This window comes from Amphiura filiformis, chromosome 20, assembly GCF_039555335.1.
Source record: "Amphiura filiformis chromosome 20, Afil_fr2py, whole genome shotgun sequence".
In the NCBI taxonomy this organism is placed as follows: Eukaryota; Metazoa; Echinodermata; class Ophiuroidea; order Amphilepidida; family Amphiuridae; genus Amphiura; species Amphiura filiformis.
The window spans coordinates 41,573,894-41,596,896 of record NC_092647.1 but is presented as its reverse complement, the minus strand read 5'-3'; the positions used below and the strand labels follow the sequence as shown (position 1 = coordinate 41,596,896).

The window sequence follows — 23,003 nt, the reverse complement described above, 5'->3', positions numbered from 1 at the left end:
TAGGGGACATTAAGCCATTGGTCCTGTGTATAAAGAGTTGTACTTTAACATGTTTATTTGAGTCTTATACATGTGGTTGAAAGGTATATAGAGCATTATTGGTCTTGAAAACTCACTATTTCTGTATATCAAGATCTGATAAAGTCACTATTTCTGTAAGGTACAAAAAGATATGATATCATTCAAAAGAAGTTGACAGTTCAAGGACTGAGCGGCAGAAAGACTTATCTCTAATAGCTGCTGTATGTGGGATAGCCTGTGATGTGCACAAGTTACTCATGTACAATGCATGCTCTGTGTGGTAATACACGAGTGCATATGCATGAGTGCAATCATACAGAAGGGAATATTTGGCTGATTCATGGTCAGGCTTGTACCTTTAACACACGCACACCCCACACCACACCAATTATTGTAAAAAGAGGTTAAATATTGATGTAGAAGATTACGGAGGTGTTGGCCTTCTATCAAAACTATTAGCATGTCATTAACCATTTAGTTTGTTTCCATATTGGTACAAATAGCTAGTTACAACCAAGGTACAGCCCTGTTTACAGTGTGTTCAGTGCTATATTTGATAATGATTTTGTTCTTTATTCCAGCCATCTCCTTTGTTTAACAAGATAGAGCAGGATTTGGTTGACTCCCTCAAGAAACGCTTCTCTGGACAACAATCGAAGGTAAGCTGACTGGTCAAAATTAATTGCCATATTCGACCTAATTACGGGGCACTTGAGTTGGTCACTTTTGGAAAACACTTACGAAAATGATGAAATGAGATTCAAACATGGGAATTTATATGCTTAAACATTAAAAATATGGAGTATGAAGTCAAAATCATCGTAATTTTTATTAGAAATTTGACAAATTAGTTTGCAGGGGCATTGTGAAGGAGATGACTTAATAGATGGGTTTATTATAGGGGGATGGGTGGTAAATAGGGTAAGCACTTTATGGAAATTGACTTTTTGTTAATGAGATGGAATAAATCAATGTATTTTACAAGGGTTACAACTTTGCAAGTGAGGATTAATGTTGTGTGATTAGTGAGAGAGTACAAAGTTTGATCAAAGTGAACATTAATATTATAGTAGATTTTCAGCGAAATTTTTGTTAAAATGAAAAATAAAATAAAAAATAATAAATAAAATTCAACTTCTGCAAGTTTTCATGAGCAAATGCGCATTATAAATCTAATGCGCGCGGAGGACATGAGACAAATCTATTTTTTTTATTTGGCCTTTCTAGATTCCAGACCTAAAGAAAATATCTGAGGTATAGTAAAACAAAATTTAAAAAAAGTTGGGTAAATCTGCACTGGGTTGTAAAAAACATCACTCCACATCATCATAGCATTATATGGTTTAAAAGAACGTCACTCCACATCATAGCATTGTATGGTTTAAAAAAGCACATCACTCCACATCATCATAGCATTATATGGTTTAAAAAAGCACATCACACTACATCATCATAGCATTATATGGTTTAATAAAACATCACTCCACATCATCATAGCATTATATGGTTTAATAAAACATCACTTTACATCATCATAGCATTATATGGTTTAAAAAACACTTCACTACACATCATCATAGCATTATATGGTTTAAAAAAGCACATCACACTACATCATCATAGCATTATATGGTTTAATAAAACATCACTCCACATCATCATAGCATTATATGGTTTAAAAACACATCACTCCACATCATCATAGCATTATATGGTTTAAAAAACACTTCACTCCACATCATCATAGCATTATATGGTTTAAAAAAACATCACTCCACATCATCATAGCATTATATGGTTTAAAAAACATCACTTCACATCATCATAGCATTATATGGTTTAAAAAACATGTCACTCCACATCATCATAGCATTATATGGTTTAAAAACACATCACTCCACATCATCATAGCATTATATGGTTTAAAAAACATGTCACTCTACATCATCATAGCATTATATGGTTTAAAAAAACATCACTCCACATCACCATAGCATTATATGGTTTAAAAAACATCACTCCACATCATGGGTATCTGCCAGAGTGGATCAATGGAGACTTTTTAAGACTGTGCAAAGATAGGGACTATTATTTTGCAAAGGCACATAAAACAAATAATCAAGAGGATTGGAAACAGGCAAAGTCACTCAGAAATAAAGTCAACAATAAGAGGTTTTATCTGAAAAAAAGTTATTGTAATGATGCTATTATTAATAATATGCATGATAGTAAGAACTTATGGAAAACAATCAAGAAAATTATACCAAATAAGTCTTCAAGTGTACCAACTTCAATTTCCAATAAGGGCACATGTGTATCAAATGATAAAGCGATTGCCAATGAATTCAATGAGTACTTTACATCTATTGGTAATCAACTTGGCAAAAAATTTAATGAGTATGATAATATCAAATGTCCATGTAATAATGTGTGTTCTGGACAATATTGTAAAGTAAATAAGTTTAAATTTAATGAAATTACACCTGAATTTGTTTGTAATCATATTAGTAATATGCAAAATAACAAATCACCAGGATTGGATCAGTTTAATGTCAGGTTGTTGAAATTGGCTGGACCCTTCATTTCAAATAGTCTAGCTCATATCTGCAACCTGTCATTGAGTGGATCTACTTTTCCTGATGAATGGAAAAAGCCAAGGTGACACCAATATTTAAGTCAGGTGATAAAACAGATGTAGGGAACTTTAGGCCCATTTCAGTATTGTCAATTCTATCTAAAATTATGGAAAGGGCTGTGCATGATCAATTGTATATGTATTTAACTAATGCAAGCCTACTGTCTAATGCTCAATCAGGCTTTCGTGCAAATCATTCCACTTCCACCACACTACTTGATGTTCAAGATTTCATTCTAAATAATATGGATGATGGATATGCTACAGGTGTAATATTTCTTGATTTAAAGAAAGCGTTTGATACAGTGAGCCATGAAATTCTTATTAACAAACTTCAGAAGTATGGCATAGAGAACAGTGAACTTTTATGGTTTAAATCGTATTTGAGTAACAGATCGCAGACTGTAAGTGTAAACTCAACACTTTCTGATTTTCAATCTGTCAACATAGGAATTCCTCAAGGCTCTATACTAGGCCCATTATTATTCATAATTTTTGTCAATTGCCTGCCTGATGTTGTTGGTTGTAATTGTAAAACTGTTATGTATGCTGATGACACATCATTAATGTGCAAAGCTAAGACTGTTTCTGATCTTCAAATGCAATTAGAGTCATGTCTAAGTAAAGTAGCTGATTGGTTCAAAGCTAACAAACTCACTTTAAATGTTGACAAAACTAAATTTATGATATTTGGCACAAAACATAAGCTTGAAAGGTTCAGTGAAATTCAACTTATCTATAATAGTAACATTATTGAAAGAGTTGATGAATTTAAGTATCTAGGTGTAAAATTTGACTGTAACTTGTCCTGGTCAGCTCATGTTGATTATATGTGTAAGAATGTTTCAAAAAGAACTGGTATTATAAGGCGTGTAAAACACTTTCTTCCATTCCATACCACTGTAATGTTATCAAATGCCCTTGTTCTTCCTCACCTTGACTATGGAAGCACAGTTTGGTCAAATTTTTCAATTGAATTTCATAACAAATTACAGGTTCTTCATAATAATTTGGCCAGATCAATACTTTCTGCAGATATTAGAACGCCAATAAATGAATTGATGGAAACACTTCAGTGGCTTAAACTAGATAATAGATGGCATAATCAATTATTATTGCTCATTTTTAAATGCTTAAGGAACTTAAGTCCATCATACTTATCTTCTCAATTTAACTTTGTACATGATATCCATACCCACCAAACTAGAAATCATAGTACAAATACATTGATTGTGCCAAAATTTAAATCAAATTCAGGGCTACGTACATTTCATGTGAGAGCAGCCTATGCATGGAATAATTTATCTCCGGTAGTTAGAGCAGAGTTGGAGAATATTTCAATAGGCCAATTCAAATCAAAAATTTACCAAGCTCCTGTTTGAAAAGTTTATCCTTGAGTATATTGTAATTTTCATTCAATTTCATTATTATCACATAACTTTTTTGTTGTATTTCTAGTAACTCGATACCTTTCTTTTTTTTTTAAATTTTAATGTGTACATCTTGTGTAAATTTTAATTATGTCTGTATATATTATAATGTACTTTGTATGAGGGCCTGCTTGGAAAGCAGTGCTTGTCACTGAAGCTGTTTTACCCTCAATAAAGAAAGATTTCTATCTATCATAGCATTATATGGTTTAAAAAAACATCACTCCACATCACCATAGCATTATATGGTTTACAAAAGCATAATTCCACATCACCATAGCATACAATGTTTTATATCTTTCTAGGCAGAAAAGGAGAACACAGCTCCAGCAGCGGCTACCACTGGGGGCGCTGCTAACCCAGCCGATGCTGAACGACTTGAGAAGGAAGTTACACAACAGGTAGGGGATAATCAACAAAATGTTTTGTGTAATGAGAAATAATGAAAAGAAGTACAGAAAACCCCCAGCACGGTAAAGCTAGAGAAATGATTATCAAAGAGGTTGCCCTACTTTTTGGAACATGAACGCATGTCTTGAAAGTTGGTTACCAATCAGACCGCATGTCGAAGTCGAAATGCTGTAAAGCAGGAAATTTTTTTTCGGGATTAATTTTCGCAATTGAACAGGATGCACTGCCTTTGATCGCATGTTTTAAGAGTCAACGCACATGATATAATACTGTGTCCACTGGAGCACGCACTGATGGCACTACCATCAAAGAAGCCATATGGATTAAAGCTTCGTTTTTGTGCCATTATAACAAATTGTTGTGGTGATGCTAATCAGTACATATTCTGCCTTGTTTTATTTACAAAATTGATGTATTCCAACATTTTTTTATCAAAACTTCCTTTGTTTCAGGGTGAGGTAGTGCGTAAGCTGAAGACTGAAAAAGCAGACAAAGAGAAGATAGATGTTGAAGTCCAGAAGTTACTGGCGCTAAAAAGAGCTCTGGCTATCTCAAAGGGAGAGGATCCTGATGCCAAGCCAGCTGGTGCAGGCAAAAGCAAGGGTAAAAAGAAGAAAGGTGGAAAAAAGTAAAATGTTAGTTAGGATTTGATCTACTTTTATGTACTTCAAGGGACCAAATGTGCTTTGAAAGGAGAGAGTGAGTGAGGGCTCCCTAGTCTTTCTGACATGATTCTGACCAGGACTGGATCCTTCCTTTTTTTAAACAGAAGTCTGTTGCACCAGTGATTGAAACAAGTTAGCAGGCCAATAATAGATCATGGGACTGTGATTTTGATTGCTGATGACATTTAATTTGAAAAATTAAAACAAATTTCTGGCCAGATGGATAGGCATGCTTGATAGTAAGACATTAATAAGCATGTTTATAGTGGGAGCAGATGTATGTTACTTTGGCTTATGAATTAAATGCAGTCAGAAATTGTCCGGAAACTCATCACTATAAACAGCGGCCATATCAGGAATGTACCATACATCGGTATCCTTCTCTTCAGAGGGATATTGGTGCACTACATACATGTATAAATAGTTTGGAGATAAATTTAGTACAGTATTGGTGGAAGCGGTCCATATAAAGTGTTTTTTAGTTATGACCTTCATATGCGTCTGAGGTCATTCAACACTTTGAGGGAATATGCCGTAAATTTGATTCACTATACACAGCACTAGTTGCTGTATTATATTCGAGAACTGTCGTAAACGATATGCTCAAAATCCAGTATATTTGTTGTAAACACGCTTTATGTAACACACTCTCTGACAAACAGACACAAGTCACATTTAAATTAGCAGTAGAAAGCTACATGTACCATTAATCATAGATTTGTTCATACAAATTCTTGCTCTGTGTGGAGACACTTTTGTCCTGATGGGACCAGACTCAAGTAATATGCTCAAGCCAGGCTAAAATATAAGTATGCTTGCTTATGAAAGATGAAAGGAATCAAACAAAACAGAATTGAAGAATGAGAACAAGGAAAAAATGGTCACTTCTATAAGCTAGCAAATCATGTGAACAATTTACGATCACCTTTTTGGGTCAAGAGAGAGAAGATTCTTATTTAAAGGCAGAAGGTTCTAGGAGGTGTTTCACTTGTCATTCACAATCATAATAGAGGAGCAATCATCTTCTGTATTCACTCCAATGGGGTATTCCAGTTGAAATCCATACACTCCCTATGGAAGATGTGATCTTAATCTCCCATGGTGTAGATTTCTAATGGAGTCACCCATTTAGGTAGTCCCGTTTGAAATTCACACTCCCTGTGTAGGAGATTATAGTCATATCTTCCGTAGGGGTTATGGATTTCCAATGGAATAGCCCAATTTGCCACTGAGTGTGATATGTAGTTTGTTATGCACTGTGGTTTAGAAAATTATAAAACTTTGCTACACAGACGAACCAGACACAAATCTGGAAATCATTGATACCATTGCAGTAAAAATTTGTTTAAACATACCCATAAGTCATATTTTCAATTACACATTGTGTACTTCAAAGAAGTGAAAACAAAAATGAGAATAATAATGTAAACTGTTTATATGCCAAGTGTTAAATTTGGCAAGCAGTAGTTTGGTTTGAACATACCCAGAAGTAATTTTTTCAATTGAGCATGAATTTATAATTCTACACATTTTGTGTGAAAAGATTCTTGAGAAATTAGGTTAACAGTGTTCTAATGGAACATGACTTGTATACCAAGCGTAAAATTTGTCAAGCGTTACAGTTTGGTTTGAACATATCCAGAAGGCATATATTTTAAAATTGGCATTAATTTATGATTTTTTACATTTTATGCTTCAAAACAGAGAAAAGAAAATCACACACATTTTGATAACAATGTAAAACAAATGTTCTAATGGAATATGTATATATAACTTTGCTACTCAGACGAAACACAAACCTGATATCATTGTAGTAATGGTTTGAAATACCCAGAAGTCATGTTTTCAATTCAATATCAATGTATGATTTTATGTAATTTGTGTTTAAGGCAGGTGGGATGGCAGGTGCCATATTTTTCCAGTTTTATCTATTGAACTGAAAAAATTGCAGCGTATTTCTTAATATTAATACATTGTCCTTATAGCAAATGAGTCGAGGAAACTGATAAATACATTTATATTTCCGTAAGTTCTGCCGTTCTTGTGTCAAGGCCAATAATATATCGATATATAATAATATTTTACACATTGGGTGGAATTGACACCCTTATATCAAGCCTTGGGATCTCTTTTATAGAACTCATACCTCATTTCTCTTGTGTGTCAGCTTAATTTGTCTCAATATCTAAGTGCAAACACTGCTAGGTCATGCTCCCCGCCGACCTGCCTTAGAGCACTGAAAACAAAAACTAGTGTTCTAGTGTAGAATTTGCCAAACAGTAAAGTTTGGTTTGAACATACCCAGAAATCGTATTTGTTTGAACATATCCATGAATGTCTATTTATGATTCTATACATTGTGATTTGAAATCTCTGAAAATCGTATCACAAAAATTAGGGTAGCAATACGCTGGAGAAGTGACGTAATAAATCGGATTAACTACAGTAATAGGTGAAAACAATTTTGAATATATTGCACTGCACTACAAGCAGGTTGCACTCAACATCTGTGTATGTCTGCAATCATAGATTGAATACAATACCAGTCTTTTCAAAGATACTAATCTTACAGGTGCAAGTGATCAGCATGATATGGTTCAATGCTCAGGTACCGCGTGAACGTACCAGTGCAGCATGGTATATTCAAAAATTGTTTTCACCTATTGCTATGGTAGTTAATCTGATTATTACATAACTTCGCCAGCGTATATAAAACAAATGTTCTAATGGACATTTTACCAAGTAGTAACATTTTTTGTGCTGTAAAACAGCAAAGAAAAACAACATCACAAATATTAAATGTTCTAATGGAATTAGCCAATCTGTAAAATTTGGTTTGAACATGACCTGAAAGTCATATTTTCAATTTGACATCCATTGTAATGATTACATACATTTTGTGACCAAAAACAAAGAAATATGGTACAAAATCACACAAAAAATGTTCTAATGGAAATTGATGTTCCGTTAGTGTCAAGTATCTGAAACATGGTGAACTCATTAGAAAAATGCATGTATGTAAACTTGATGTAATCTACTATACATGTCAATGATTGACATTGTTTTTCTTGTATGTAGATGGTGCAATTTTTTGGCTGTACGGTGTTTAAATATATGTACACTTCATATTCATCTGTGTAAGGCTTATGCGGCCCATTATTAATCAAGCATGTTCAGAAATGGCCCTAGAAGAATTGAGAGATAAAGGAAAGACAATTTCTATAGGCCTTAATAATGAGTCATGAGGCAAATAACAATGAAATAGTTAAATTGGGCTATTCCAGATGAAATCCATATATGGAAGACAACTATTGTGAATTTCAAATGGGGTTACCCAAACAGGGGTGTATGGATTTCAACTGGGATAGCTCATTGATCCAAGCTTGGAATGTGCTTATCAGTTGAAATTCATACACACCCCATGGAAGACATTTCCTTAATCCTCCACACAGGGAGTGTAGATTTCAAATGGAACCACTCATTCAGGTAACCCCCATTTGGGATTCACACTCCCTGAAAGATTAAGGACATGTCTTCCATAGGGGTATGGGTTTCAACTGGAATAGCCAATCCTTTGCAGGAACATTCTATTGAGATGATCAATGTTTTGCCCTTGCAGTCATTTTGTCCATGTAAACTCCCTTTGTCTACTATTTTCGCCATCAATTATCGCAAATAGGAGGATTGGAATTATTAATATTATGAATTATAAATAGAGATCCTGGGATAGTGATCGATTGATGCATCTCATGATTCCATGCTTTCAATCATGTTCATAGCATGGTTACTTTTCTTCTTTTCAAGATAGGACCAATTTCTTGGTATTTACTTTTCATCCTTATCTAATAGATATGCTAATTAGCTTTCAATTTAACATATAAATTAATGAGATTAATTGGTAGAGACTGTTATTCAACAGATATTTATTAAATGGTGGGCATTTCTAGTAAGTATTTATAGACCATTAAATATTAAGAAGTTTTGGTGGAAGATCATGTTCAAAGTTAAGAATTCGGGACTGTTTAGTGGGAGCTAGTCAAAATTATAGGGGAAATAGAAGAAAGTAATTAAGATACTTGCACATTGTCAAAGATGAGTACAGGGTCCAATAAGTAAGATGATTCTTCTTGCTGCCATACCCCTGTGGTAGATTAATGAAAATTCTGCCACAGAGGGAGTATGTTTTTCAAATGTAATTGGACCTGGATAAACAAAGAGGGATTGTTTTTCGCCAAAACAAAAGGGAAACTGTTTCTCAGCAAATAAACATGCAAGCCCTCTATAGTCCATATCTACCTCCAGTCACCGGTACTAGCTTTGAAGTTCAGTGTGTTCTATGTTAGCTTTGCGTTACTTGGTGCATGTACGTTCTTCTACGCGTGATCAAAGTGGCGTGTGTGTACATGCATGAAACAACACTAAGTAAACGCAGTACGCTCTGAACTTCAAAGCTTGTTTCGGTGATATGACTGGAGGTAGATTTATAGACTATAGTAAAAATATTTGTGCTTGTATGACCAATTGACCATTCAAACTTTGTTTAATAGGTGCCTTTAGGCAAGATTTTATAAATTTAATTTTATAAATTTACATAGCTCATGGGCAAGTAACCATCTCAATGACAAAAGAGAGTATGCAGTTTGTTTGGCAGAGTGTCCAAAACAAAAATGCTCGTATGACATAAGACAAAAAAAAGACTGTTCTACAGGCACGATTAACCCAGATTTTGTATTTTTCTATTTACAAAAAAAAGAAGCTATACGAGGGGTATCCAAAAGTTTTTGACATCACCCAGAAGGAAAAGAGCTATATTGATGAAATTTTGTCAGTGTAATCACTGGTCCTTGTGTACATTATGGTCCAAAAATGGTCTCATAAGTATGTTTAATTTTTTACAGGTGGCGCTATGATGGGCAATAGGCGCATAACCTCCACTTTTTTGAGTTTCTTCACTGTGGCCACATCATCCGTCCACTTCATGGCTCATCTGTAAGGGACATGCGGCCAGTTTGGAAATTCCTTTTTCAAAAAGCAATAGTGCCATATGATGGGCAATCATCACCGCAGATAGCTTTCATTTCATCATAGATTTTCTGAGCATTGTAGACCTAACCCTCCAAATGCAGGAACTTAATCAATCTGCGTGCCTCAATTTTCACCATCTTACAGGTTATGCGCCTACTGCCCATCTAGCGCCACCTGTAAAGAAAGTAAACATACTTAGGAGACCATTTTTGGACCATAATGTACATAAGGACCAGTGATTACACTGACAAAATTTCATCAATATAGCTCTTTTCCTTCTGGGTGATGTCAAAAACTTTTGGATACCCCCTCGTATGCAAGTAAAAACAGCCATTTGAAGTGGATTAATTTGGACTGAAAATATCGAAATATTGTCAAAAGCAAAAACAAATCCCGACCGACTGACCCTACATGGAAAGTCTGTTTGCTTATAGAACAGGGTTTTTTTCCTTTGTCACCTTTAGGAATTTGTCAGTTTTCAACTACTCAAAATATGCTAGCATGCTAGAAATTACTATATTCTAGAAATGACTGGAATTCCTTGTAAAAGCATTCCAAGAAGGCTTTAAAAGTATAATGAAAGTAATGATCATTTCTTCTCTTCAAAGATTTATTGTGAATTTGAATAGTATTTATGTGTACACAGAAATATGCGGAATAAATTAATGAATCTCTGATGCAATCAAGTAGGAATTGTGAGAATTTGTCATTATTTCAGTGTTTGCTTTGTAAAGTAATTGGGCAGCCCAATATTGACACCCTTTCCTGCTTTAGTATCTGTGTGAGGGGACTGCATGATTGCAATTAAGTAATGGGAAGCCTGACAGACCATTATCTCTATTTAGAGTGATGGGTGGTCATTAATATTATTCGCCTTCATAGTGAATACATCATACCTTAGTGGTTCACGCTTGGTTTGCACACCTGTTGGCAATGTGTTGTGATCATTTTTATTGTGGTTCCGAACACGGATAGTGTGAATCAGTTGACCAGGCAGTGATTGATTTTGATGTCGCACAGCATATATTGGACACAAATTTTCTAATTGAAACTTTACTCCTATGGTGGGTACATTAATTGTGGGTACCTTTTTAAATAGAATAATTTGAGACGGGTATACCATGTAGGGAAGAAGTAAAGTAGGGAAGAAGTAAAGCAAGGAGAAAGGAAGATATGAAAGTTACACAGTGAGCAAACCTGAGCATACCCCAAGAGTACTTCATTATACAGTATTTGTAGTTAACATATTCATTAGTGTCAAAAAAAAACCCAGTTATTTGTGAGGGTACCCAGGATGGGAAGAATGAGCAAACCATAAAATAAGCAACAATTATGGCTAATATGGAGTGGATGGGAAGTTTGGGAAAATGTCCGATACCACCCCAGCCTCCCCCTACCCCCAAGAGTACTTCATTATACTGTATTTATAGTTAACATATTCATTAGTGTCAAAGAAAAAAAAACCCAGTTATTTGCGAGGGTACCCACAACTTGAATGAGAAATGACAGGGTGAACAAATTCAAAAGAATTAGCATAAATTTGATACCACAAGGTAAATCAAAATAACACCATAGAATATGAAAATGTTAACTCAATAATGCCCACATCTAAGACTCCTGGTATTTGCACTTGCACAGTTCCTCTCATGATAAGAGGGAAACCAGGAAAATCCAGGTTTTTCGAAAATTAGAAAGCAAAATTTAATGATTTTGTTTTTTTTACGACCGAGATAAGTTTATAAACATGTTTTTTTTATTTAAAAATTCAAGTCCTTGATAAATCCATTTTCTTGTTTTGTGTGTTTGCTTTTAGCAAGAAAGCAGGTGTCTCATTGAAAAACTGGTTTAACGGTTGGCTCCTGTACAAAGGTATAGGAAGACAGGGAAATGAAGATAGTATGCTTAATGTATACACCAGCATTTATGACAACAAATCAACAAAATTGTAAACATTGTTCTTTTTATTTTCTATATTTATTATACAAACTTATCATCCCAAATTAAAAGCGATTGCACAAAAAGTTCTTACAAAGTATATTTTTTAAAATATTTTCAGTTATATGGATATTTCAGTAAGCAAGTATTAAAATATGAAGTAAATACTAATTTCAGAATTAAGGACATGTTCCGGGTGTCTCCTTGTAATGGCATGTCATTTCAACAAATTTTTCTTAAATTTCACCTTAAAAACAGCACTTTTACAGCTTCTAATGAATTCAGATACGTGTGTTAACTTTGAATGATGAATTTGAAATACTTTTACGCTTTGAACTTTTTAAAAACATATGATCATAATTTACATAATTATGTTTAAAGGTGCAATACACGGATTTAGGGTTTCTCTACCGGAAGTCATCTTCCTACAATGCAATATACATCTTGCATAACAAAGAAAATGGATTAACCTTCAAAATGTATCTATTGTTATGCCTGTTGCATTGTGGGAACAAATTTTGGCACAAATTGACTTCAAGTAGAGAAACACCAAATCAGTGCATTGCCTCAACAAATGGTCCAAAATTATTCCTTTTATAAAAGCGGATTCTATTTCTTGAAATCAGGAAATTTCTTGACAATCTGCTTTTGTGAGTTGATGCAATTTCAGAAGTGGGCCTGATTGTGAGTAATTGATAAATACAGGTGACACATTATTATCATAACTTTGTAAGTCCAATTTGAATGGGGTTTGGACCACACTTTATGCATTTGTTAAGAATAAATGAATCATGAACACAACTTTGTCCATCCATATCAAAACGATGCACTTGTCGGCTGCTACATGTGTCTCATTTCACATTATACTAGCTAGAAATAAATACCAAACTCAACTCAAGTGGATGTCACTTCAAATCATCCCCAAGTCACATGGTTATGGAATGTTCTCTGTATTCCTAAACCATGTGATCTGAAATGACCTCCACTTGAGATGAGTGTGGTATTTTATTCCCAGCTATTATGTAAAAAGAGACACATGTAGCAGCCGACAAGTTCTTCGTTTTGATATGGACGGACACATATTAGACTCATGCCTCTTAATCATGACACATGTGATGAGTGACTGGTCATGATTGGTCATGACTGTGTCGGCCATCTTTTCTTTGTGTTAACATGCCCATGAATCATATATACCTCTGGAAGCTTACTGATAAACCTTATTATACATTTTTAAAGCAAGAGTTAGTATCATATTTTAAGTCAATTAAATGAAACAAAATAAGTAGTTAAGAATACATAAATTGGACCATTTCAGTTGAAATCCATACACCCCTTAGGGAAGACATGACCTTAATCTTTCACATAGGGAATCTGGATCTAATTTCAAATGGGGTTACCTCAATGAGTCGACTTCATTTGAAAATTTCTGTACGGGAGATTAAGGTCATGTCTTCCACAGGGGGTGTATGGATTTCACCTGGAATAGCCCATTATATCAGATATGGCACTTACAAAAGAATGCAAAAATTTACATCTAAGTTGTTATTATTGCATAATACATGGGTTTCACATGTGTATTTACAATAATCATATCATCAGCACATTTCTATAATTTTTGTAGGATATAAAAAAAAATTGTCGTAGGATATGCCACAAATTCGATCCTACGTATCAAAATATTAGTATTGATGCATTGAGCTTCTTTTTCCAACTGTGCTGAAAAATGTGTATTATTTCAAATATGAGGAATTGTTCAATTAAATATTCATCCGATGTGTACTTCTTTGTATACAGTTGAGGCTAATTGAAGTCACTTTTCTTGATAAGTTGTTACTTCTTTGTATAGAGTTGGCCCTAATTAAAGTCACTTTCCTTATAAGTTGCAGTAGTGTGCTCAATACATAACTTAAAAACTTAAAGCTTTAAGTACATGATTTCAGTTCACCAATTCCATTCCTACCTATATGACAAATCATAATTATGCATCACTTGATATGTTTACTTTGCCACTACTGTCTGATGCTGCATACAAGGCGTTGTCAAACCCAGTGGCTGCTTTAGGCGTGGGGTCATTGATACTTCCAGGGCCGCTAAGTGAACCTTGTTGATAACGTGTGAAGAGGAAGAATCCAATCAGAGATACACATAGGATCACTATGGTTACACCGATGACAATACCAACGATGGCTCCTGCACTCATGCCTACAAAAATAGACACACATAGGTATGTGAATCAAACATGAATGTTATTGCAATATTAGAAAGAACTATTTTAACTTAAATTTAATGGATTTATAACACTTCACAGTAAAATCCATAGTGACAAATGTTGAACTCTCAAAATAATCGCAAAACATAGTGATGAATAAATGTGGCACACTATTACATGTGTGAGATGTATGATTGTACTACATTTTAACGTTTAGAAAATATCTTCCAAGGGTCTACTTTTGACAGACACATGAATTGCTGAACATTAATGCCATAATGGCAAGTTTATAATCTATGCCCAATACAATTTACCTACAACATTTTCCCAATGCCCATTTTCTGATAGATAAATTTGTGATCAACATCCGTCACTATTTAATGCACCCTGGGTTTGACTTCCATCACTATGTAATGCTCCCAGCGATATGTAGATTATATAGTGATGAAAACCAAAACCATGACTTTTTCAACAATTCTTAATCCTTGTATTTGTAGAAAAGGCCATAAATACAGAGGAGACACAGGCATGACTGTAATCAAAAAAGAAATTTGAGCCAGAGAAAACAAATAGAAGGAAAAACAAAACATGAAATAAATTTAAAACAAGTAATATCAAACTTACCAACTTGTTTTCCTGGGGTACCTGGAGAACCTGGTGGATATGGTACTGTAAAAAATGAAAAGATGTCATAAATTATTCAAAATGTTAAATTAAACAAGGTAGGAGTGAAATAAAGTTTCACAAATCTGGTGGTTTATATTGCACTGTGCCAAATCTACAAGACCTAAACACACTGTAAAGAATATAGTTGACAATAGCCCCCAATCACATCACAAACCATTACAGGTACACAAACTTTGCCTGTTGGTGGATATAGTCTGTATATTATTAGTCTATGGCTCCAATAGCCCCAATCACATCACAAACCATTACAGGTACCCAAACTTTGCCTGTTGGCGGATAGTCTGTATATTATTAGTCTATGGCTCCAATAGCCCCAATCACATCACAAACCATTACAGGTACCCAAACTTTGCCTGTTGTGGATAGTCTGTATATTATTAGTCTATGGCTCCAATAGCCCCAATCACATCACAAACCATTACAGGTGACTTTGCCTGTTGGCGGATAGTCTGTATATTATTAATCTATGGCTCCAAAAATGGCCCCCAATCACATCACAAACCATTACAGGTACACAGACTTTGCCTGTTGGCCGATAGTCTGTATATCATTAATCTATGGCTCCAATAGCCCCAATCACATCACAAACCATTACAGGTACACAGACTTTGCCTGTTGGCGGATAGTCTGTATATTATTAATCTATGGCTCCAATAGCCCCAATCACATCACAAACCATTACAGGTGACTTTGCCTGTTGGCGGATAGTCTGTATATTATTAATCTATGGCTCCAAAAATGGCCCCCAATCACATCACAAACCATTACAGGTACACAGACTTTGCCTGTTGGCAGATAGTCTGTATATTATTAATCTATGGCTCCAATGGCCCCCAATCACATCACAAACCATTACAGGTACACAGACTTTGCCTGTTGGCGGATAGTCTGTATATTATTAATCTATGGCTCTTATGCTTAATATCCAGTGCTAAAACAAGCACACTTCAATTGAATACCTGAGTGGAAGAAGGGCCCAACTCCATTTTACAAAAATGAGTTGATCATATTTTAAAAGACCTGTACCATGGCCATTGCAACATATATCATTTCACATGTATGTTATAATGTATGTTCATGTACCAGTACTAAAGGACCCTCAAGATGAAATCACTCTGTCTCTTAAAACTATTCCAAATAGTGTTTTTTTTGTTAATATCTCAAAAAAAGTGTTGATGGAGTTGGGCCCTTCTTCCACTCAGGTATTCGATTATACGCCAGACTCATAATGTAATGATCATAGGGTACAATCCTGTTGGTTACATATCATGAGTCCACTCAATGTCGTTGACATACTACAAACGTGTTATCATTCTTGAATAATGAAAATTTCAATCATTTGGCCAGTTTGAAGCATGATCGTGTCATAATAGCCGATGAAAATTATCTCTGCGTATGCATTATTTCTCATTATATCATGTTTACTCAATGGAGTCTGTAATTACTGTGGCGTGTGTATAACCAGAAGTGATTATGATGATGACAAGGTGATGACCGTGTGAATATTCACTACATTCATTTATTACGACACAATGACGTTAAGATATTAGTGAGGACTGGGTCAATACTTACATTGTTTAAGCTGACAGATGTAAGCAGCGTATGCATAGCAATCATCATCATTCCATTGGCCGTATTCATTGTCATACATTTCGACACAATTCTGTCCTGACATATCACCATTTGGTTCATCATTAGCCCAGTTCACATAATCCACTGGTGAGTCATCATCCCATACAAAACCACCTGTGGAAGGAAACAATATGTATTTGTTGAAGAGATTCATTGGGTTAGTTAGAGTAACAACAACTATATAACCCCAGAGACTCAAGATTCATGGAATTGTCTCCCCCCCCCCCCCCGGTGATCACCCTAGGACCATAACCCATTGCAGACTCAAGATTCATGGAATGCCCCCCCCCATCACCCTAGGACCATAACCCATTGTAGATGCAAGATTCATGGAATGCCCCCCCATCACCCTGGGACAATAACCCATTGTAGACTCAAGATTCATGGAATTGCTGACCCCCCCCATTCCCCATGATCACCCTAAGACTATATTACCCATTATAGACAAAGATTCATGGAATCGCCCCCCCCCTGTGATCAACCTTCATGGTCCATAGCCTCATCCCAAACTTACTTCAATAAGGTTGAGATTTTTACACCATCAGAAAACCTAAGCTAACCTAAGACCGTGACGTTTGTGTGCATATCCTTTCTTGTAGATTCGGTTGTTTGACAACAATATCATCCAATTTGTATTTTATGTCTGTCAACAGACAGAAATTACAACACAGCGGCCTATGAGGAATCGTACTTCCAATTCAAATTTTGAAATTGCATGTAATACAGGCAATTATGCAAACTCAACAAATTCAGTGTCCAATTAACTGAAGTTTTGGAAATAAGTTTTTTTTGTGGATATCTATTGAACCGTACCCGTAAAAGAGGGTGCTAGAATCACACAATGTCCCTTTAAGCAAGTCATTCATTTGTGTATAATTCTCTCCCAATATTCCACTAGACTGCTATATTCAAATGGCCCAGCTAACCAATCTGGTTGCATTATTATCATCCTCTCATAAAAATACAAACAAACAACGAGCACAACTCATTAAGCTGGTTTCATACTTACCACCTCAAGCAAACACATTTTCACTGGGTGGCTATAATAAATGGCTTACGGTGGTACTACACCCCCTGATCAATTTTGTAACTAATTTTGCATTTTTCTCAAAACATAACTACACACTGGTTACAAAAGTTATGTATATTATAGGGGCAAGGAATCCAATTACTTCACTGAAATTTCAGTGATTCAAGATGAGTGGTTCAACATATATATGTTAAAAAATGCGGTACATTCTAGCGGTACCTCTTTTCTTATCATAAATAATGTACCGCTTCTCTTGAGTCACTGAAGTTCCAGTGTAGTAACTGGATTCCTTGCCCCTATAATATATATAACTTTTGTTACCAGTGTGTTATTATTTTGTGAGAAAAATGTAAAAATAGTCACAAATTTATCAAGGGGTGTAGTACCACCTTAACTCACAGCCATAAAAAACAAACAAACCAAGTTTTCTCTTACCATCATCATTACGGTTCAATCCAATCCAAATACTACTGGTTCCAAAAGCAGTCCTTGCATTCTTAGATATAAAATTATTCTCAGCAACGCTGTGAATACTGGCGAGTTTGGCGCCATATTTCAGGTTGCAGTCGTAGACAGACTCTGGCCATGATGCACGTTTCACATCACTATCGAAGAAATAGCAGTTAGTACCAAAGGATGCCCAGCCATCAGGGCAATAGCCTTTAGGGGGTGCAGGGGTCACCGGCATTTCATCTGAAATTAAGATAAAATATCTGGCATTTTAAAATTGCATTTTTGGAATTGGCTCACCAAAAAATAATAATAATTAGAATAACAACGATTAGAACAACAAAATATAATAATAATAATCAGATATTTAAAGGGCAACTTGCAGACAAACTGCTTCAAAGCGTTGTACATGTACAATACAATGCAAGAAATATATTAAAAATACATTACATCATAAAATAAATGATGGTAATCAAAATATTATACTGGTGACAAACTTAAATGGTCTCAAATTGTTCAACATGAAAAATAAGTCAAATAAGGAATAGTTGTCCCTTCTAGGATGTTTTGTTACATAGGAAACATCGCAAAATAGGTAATGGTCAATAGGCTGGAATGGGGATTGACAGTTGTCTGATCTTGGCATTCCAGACAGTGTAAACTATTCTTACTTGACTTCATTTTCCATTTCTGTTGAAATCAGAGTACTTTTAGTGTCTGACCTGTGTGGCCAAAAAACTGACCATCCCCAGCTTTGACCTTTTTGCTTATAACTCAAGAAAAGTATGTCCAAAAAGGATACCCCCTTTTTATAAACTCAACCCGAAAAATTAAACACAAAAACAAAAAAACAAAAACTTTTTTTTTCTTTTTTTCCATAACTGTATTAAAAGACTTACCAAATGATACTTTGCAAATGAAGGAATAAGAATTCTCACAGCCATGATCCTGCCATACCATATCACTATTGACTCTCACACAGCCTTCTCCATCACCCATGCTAGGCTCATTGCGACCCCACTTAGTGAATAACACAGGCCAATTATCTAGCCATGTGTAGCTGCCATCTTTATCCTGGGAACATAACATTTGATATATGTATGTTTAGGTTTCAATGATGTTTACAGGTTTTCTTAATATCAGTAGAGGTTATCTGTGTTCTATAAGTTGCATATCCTATCGGCAACTGCTATACCTTGTTTAGGACTTTCAAAACAAGTACCTGCATGTGCAACCATGACTGCTTCAAAATAGCCCGCCAAAGTCATGCAGTAAACTCTGAGGTCGTGCATTGAATTGGTATGAATGAGGAATACTACGGGAATCAGCGCCTTTTGTTAGAGGTCACGCATGAGTAACGTGGATAACCTCTATGCATTGATCTGATAGGAAGTGATTCAAGCTAGCCAACATTGAATGGGATCAGGCCATAGTTATAGACAGAGACCTGAACAAAACTACCAGATGGCTTCAAGCCATGTTGTAACATTTGCTGAAGAGGACACCCTCAATATTTTTCAAAATTTAAGTTTTTTACATGATTGTAATGTGCTTTAGTAAACTAACATACCCTGCAAAAATCAAGACTTTAGTTGCTGTAGTTTGATCAAATTCCGAGATTTTGAATACACTGACTGAACAAGACAGTTTATTATTACGATGGAAATATTAGTCAAATGCATATGTGATGTTCATATTAAATACAGTACGTACATGGCGTGCGGGTGGTCCTGACATATCAAAACAACTGACCTGATTCATGTTTGAAGGAATGGCTCACATTGGTGACATATGCGCTGGTATTAAATAGCAATTTTATTTGTAGTTTGGGTCAAAATTAAAAGAGGACATATCTGACACTGAAAACTAACATTTCGTTAAACTGAGAAAAATACAATTCTATTTCTTATGGAAATGTTACAATATGGCTTTAAGGAAGCTCTCTGGATTAGGAGGAGAGGAAACAATATTTCCAACAAAGACTAGGGGCCTACAATTTACATAACATCTTTGACCAACTCATCACCACACCCTCCAGTCTCCAAAAGGACAGTGGTGGTTTGGGTTGCCAGTCTGAAGAAGATGACAGATTATCATAGAAACATCACTGAAACGTGAATATTGATTAGCAAAATAATAGATCCAGTTGGTTGGCAATACATTGGTCAATGCAGTTCATGAGACAAGTGACATTGCTCAAGAGTTTGTACCATAAACTTATTCTGTCGCCAAAAGGTGCTGGATTCACTATACTTCAAGAAATTGTTTCCAACCCCACCCCCCACCCACCCATATATAAGAAATCTATGTCACTGCTTAAGGGCAAAGTCCTTACCAGATCTTGTAATCCAATCCAAGCATTTCTGACATTGTCAATATTCATCATAGTCTCAATGAAGGCTTCATCATAGCCATCTTTGATGGTTGCTAGGGTAGTACCGTCAGCTTCACATGTTGCCCTGGCTTCTTCATATGACAATGTGTCTTGGTAAAGCTTGAAACAGTTGTTGAAATAATCAGTGTATCCAGTCTTCTCACAGATGCCAATATCAGGTTCGTTTGGTTCTAGAGTTGGATCTAGTAAGACACAATAATTTGTTCATTAGATCAAAGTTATCTTGAACTCAAATGCAACAATATTACGAGGGTCATCCAAAAGTTCTGCATGCTTCAATTCTTATTCACCTTCGCATGGATACGCCATCGTTGTACCAAAACGAGATTCTCACTGCAAGCGCATGCGCAAAAAGTACCTTTTTGGTTTTTTACGCTTTCTAGCAAAATGCCAAAAGATTTTACAAAAAATACTAAGCATGATTTGAAAGGCATAAGCACACACAGTGGCGGTGCAAGAAATGATTTTTTTGGGGGGGGGGGAGATGGGGGCAAAGTGAATTTCAGGTAGGGGAAAAATCAGCAAATTTGACTCAAAATTGCCGCAAAAGTGAATTAAAAAAAAAATTGGGTTTTTACTGGGGGTTCTGCAAAGGGTCAATAGCTTCTATTCTGTAAAGTGTAGCTTCTTGAAACTCATGATTATTCATGAGTGTCATCACCTATAATGGCAGATTTATTATACTGCTAGCAGATTTCTACAGATTGCCTCAAACCAAGATTTGGTACACCGTTATGAACAAATATTAAAATTACTGGATTCCCCTCTTAAATGATTAACTCTGTTATAAGTTGAATAATTGCAGTAATAGATTATAGCAGAAGCAACAGTAAAAACACAAGTAAACTGAAAGAGTGCCATCAATAAAAAGTATCCCTGGCATCCCTTTTTCTGTTTGATAACATTTATGAGTATGAAAAATAGGGCCACACTATCTGTATGTAGATCTCTTTTTGAGCAGAAACTTAACCAATAGAGAAGCCATTTTGCTTCCTTTTTGGTCCAATAACAAGGCTTGGAATGCTACTTAATCATTTCTTTAAATGCTGAGAATTTCTGTATAAACATATTAAATTTGGGAAACACATTATAGTGTCTCTATAATTATGTCCTTGCCCTGCTTTCCCTTTGCTAAAAAATAAAGAACAGTGCTTATTGTTGAGGTGAAGTGTCTTTCTATTTTGTGTGCATCATTTTATGTCTCTCTTTTAATGTTTTACAGTAGATGTGTACATGTTCTTACCCAGCGGTTGCTGACACAAGTATGCATTCATATTGTCACAGTTTACATCATTCCAATCCCCAGGATGCAGTGCTTCATTCATCATTTCTACACAGCTACCAGAACCCTGCATAAAGGATGAGAATACTGAATGTTATACAGGGTGAGTGGGATGTCAGGAGCCATATTTTCCCAGTTTTAGCCATTTGACTAAAAAACTACAGTATACTTCTTAATATTAATACATTTATCTTGAGTCAAGGAAGCCCATTAAAATCAAGCCTTGGGATCTTCTTTATAGAACCCATTCCTCTTGTGTGTCAGCTTTATTTGTCTCAATATTTGAGTGCAAATACTACTAGGTCATGGTCCCTTCCGATCTGCCTTGAACCAAATCAAAACCAATCAAATCAAAAATCTTTGTTGTGTCAAAGCAAATTATGTGATTTTGACTATGATCAATACATTACGGATGAAGACAATGCTAGTCTCAAATCTACTTTCAACATTTGTGCCAGAAACTTTTGATAGTTTTATGTTCCATACACCAATGGTTAAGAGAAAAATTGGGTGACTTTTTGATCATATGACCATGATTCAGTCTGAAATTTGTTTACAACCCTGGTTGGGAACAACTATACTTGAAAGAAAAATCCTAACTTTAAAACTAAACCATATTTGGGTAAAATTAGTTGTTTAATAGATGCACTATCTAATCCTGCACATTATGACACCACATTGAATCCAATGTGACTTCAAGAAGCAAAGTTACAAGCATTTGATTAGACGAAGGTCCAGTTTTGAAAGTGATAAAGATGTGGCCTATTCAAAACTCCACGGACTAGACATCTGGTTTGAGAGTGGTGAATGGCTAATTTATGTGTGCCTTTATTTTAAAACAAAATGAACAAAAGAAAACTGAAACGAAAGAACTGACAAATAAAATGAGAGTTATGTAAAGTACATAGAAGTAAAAACTGAAAAAAAAACTGCTTTAAATAAAGCTTCATTGAAGAAACTGTGTTGTCCCTTTGTTGTGCTTGTTGGAATCTTTTTGCGCCTTGTATAGGCCAGTTTGTCACTTTTAAAACTGGACCTTCGTCTGTTCAATTGCTTGTAACTTTACTTCTTGAGGTCACATTAGATTCAATGTGGTGTCATAATGTGCAGGATTAGATAGCAAATTTACCCCAATATGGTTCAGTTTTGAAATTGTGATTATTTTTCCAAGTGTAAGGATACTTTTTTGGTGAAGT

The 23,003-nt window shown here is 35.2% G+C and overlaps 2 protein-coding genes across 3 annotated transcripts in view; one reads left to right on the top strand and one right to left on the bottom strand.

Moving 5' to 3' along the window:
* LOC140143091 (methionine--tRNA ligase, cytoplasmic-like) overlaps positions 1–5,399 on the top strand; it is a 35,778-nt gene extending 30,379 nt beyond the window's left edge. The window contains exons 16-19 of one of the 2 annotated variants that reach the window (XM_072165140.1): positions 603–680; positions 1,249–1,275; positions 4,392–4,487; positions 4,950–5,399. In XM_072165140.1, coding sequence (XP_072021241.1) covers positions 603–680; positions 1,249–1,275; positions 4,392–4,487; positions 4,950–5,129 — 381 coding nt within the window. In that variant the 3' untranslated portion in view covers positions 5,130–5,399. The remainder of the gene's footprint in view (positions 1–602; positions 681–1,248; positions 1,276–4,391; positions 4,488–4,949) is intronic. The other variant, XM_072165141.1, reaches the window with a different exon arrangement.
* A 7,333-nt stretch (positions 5,400–12,732) lies between these two features.
* Positions 12,733–23,003, bottom strand: part of LOC140142331 (macrophage mannose receptor 1-like) — a 54,599-nt gene continuing 44,328 nt past the window's right edge. The window contains exons 37-43 of the mRNA XM_072164300.1: positions 21,769–21,874; positions 20,466–20,707; positions 19,030–19,204; positions 18,116–18,373; positions 16,591–16,764; positions 14,956–15,000; positions 12,733–14,324 (exon numbers count right to left, since the gene is read on the bottom strand). Coding sequence (XP_072020401.1) covers positions 14,101–14,324; positions 14,956–15,000; positions 16,591–16,764; positions 18,116–18,373; positions 19,030–19,204; positions 20,466–20,707; positions 21,769–21,874 — 1,224 coding nt within the window. The 3' untranslated portion in view covers positions 12,733–14,100. The remainder of the gene's footprint in view (positions 14,325–14,955; positions 15,001–16,590; positions 16,765–18,115; positions 18,374–19,029; positions 19,205–20,465; positions 20,708–21,768; positions 21,875–23,003) is intronic.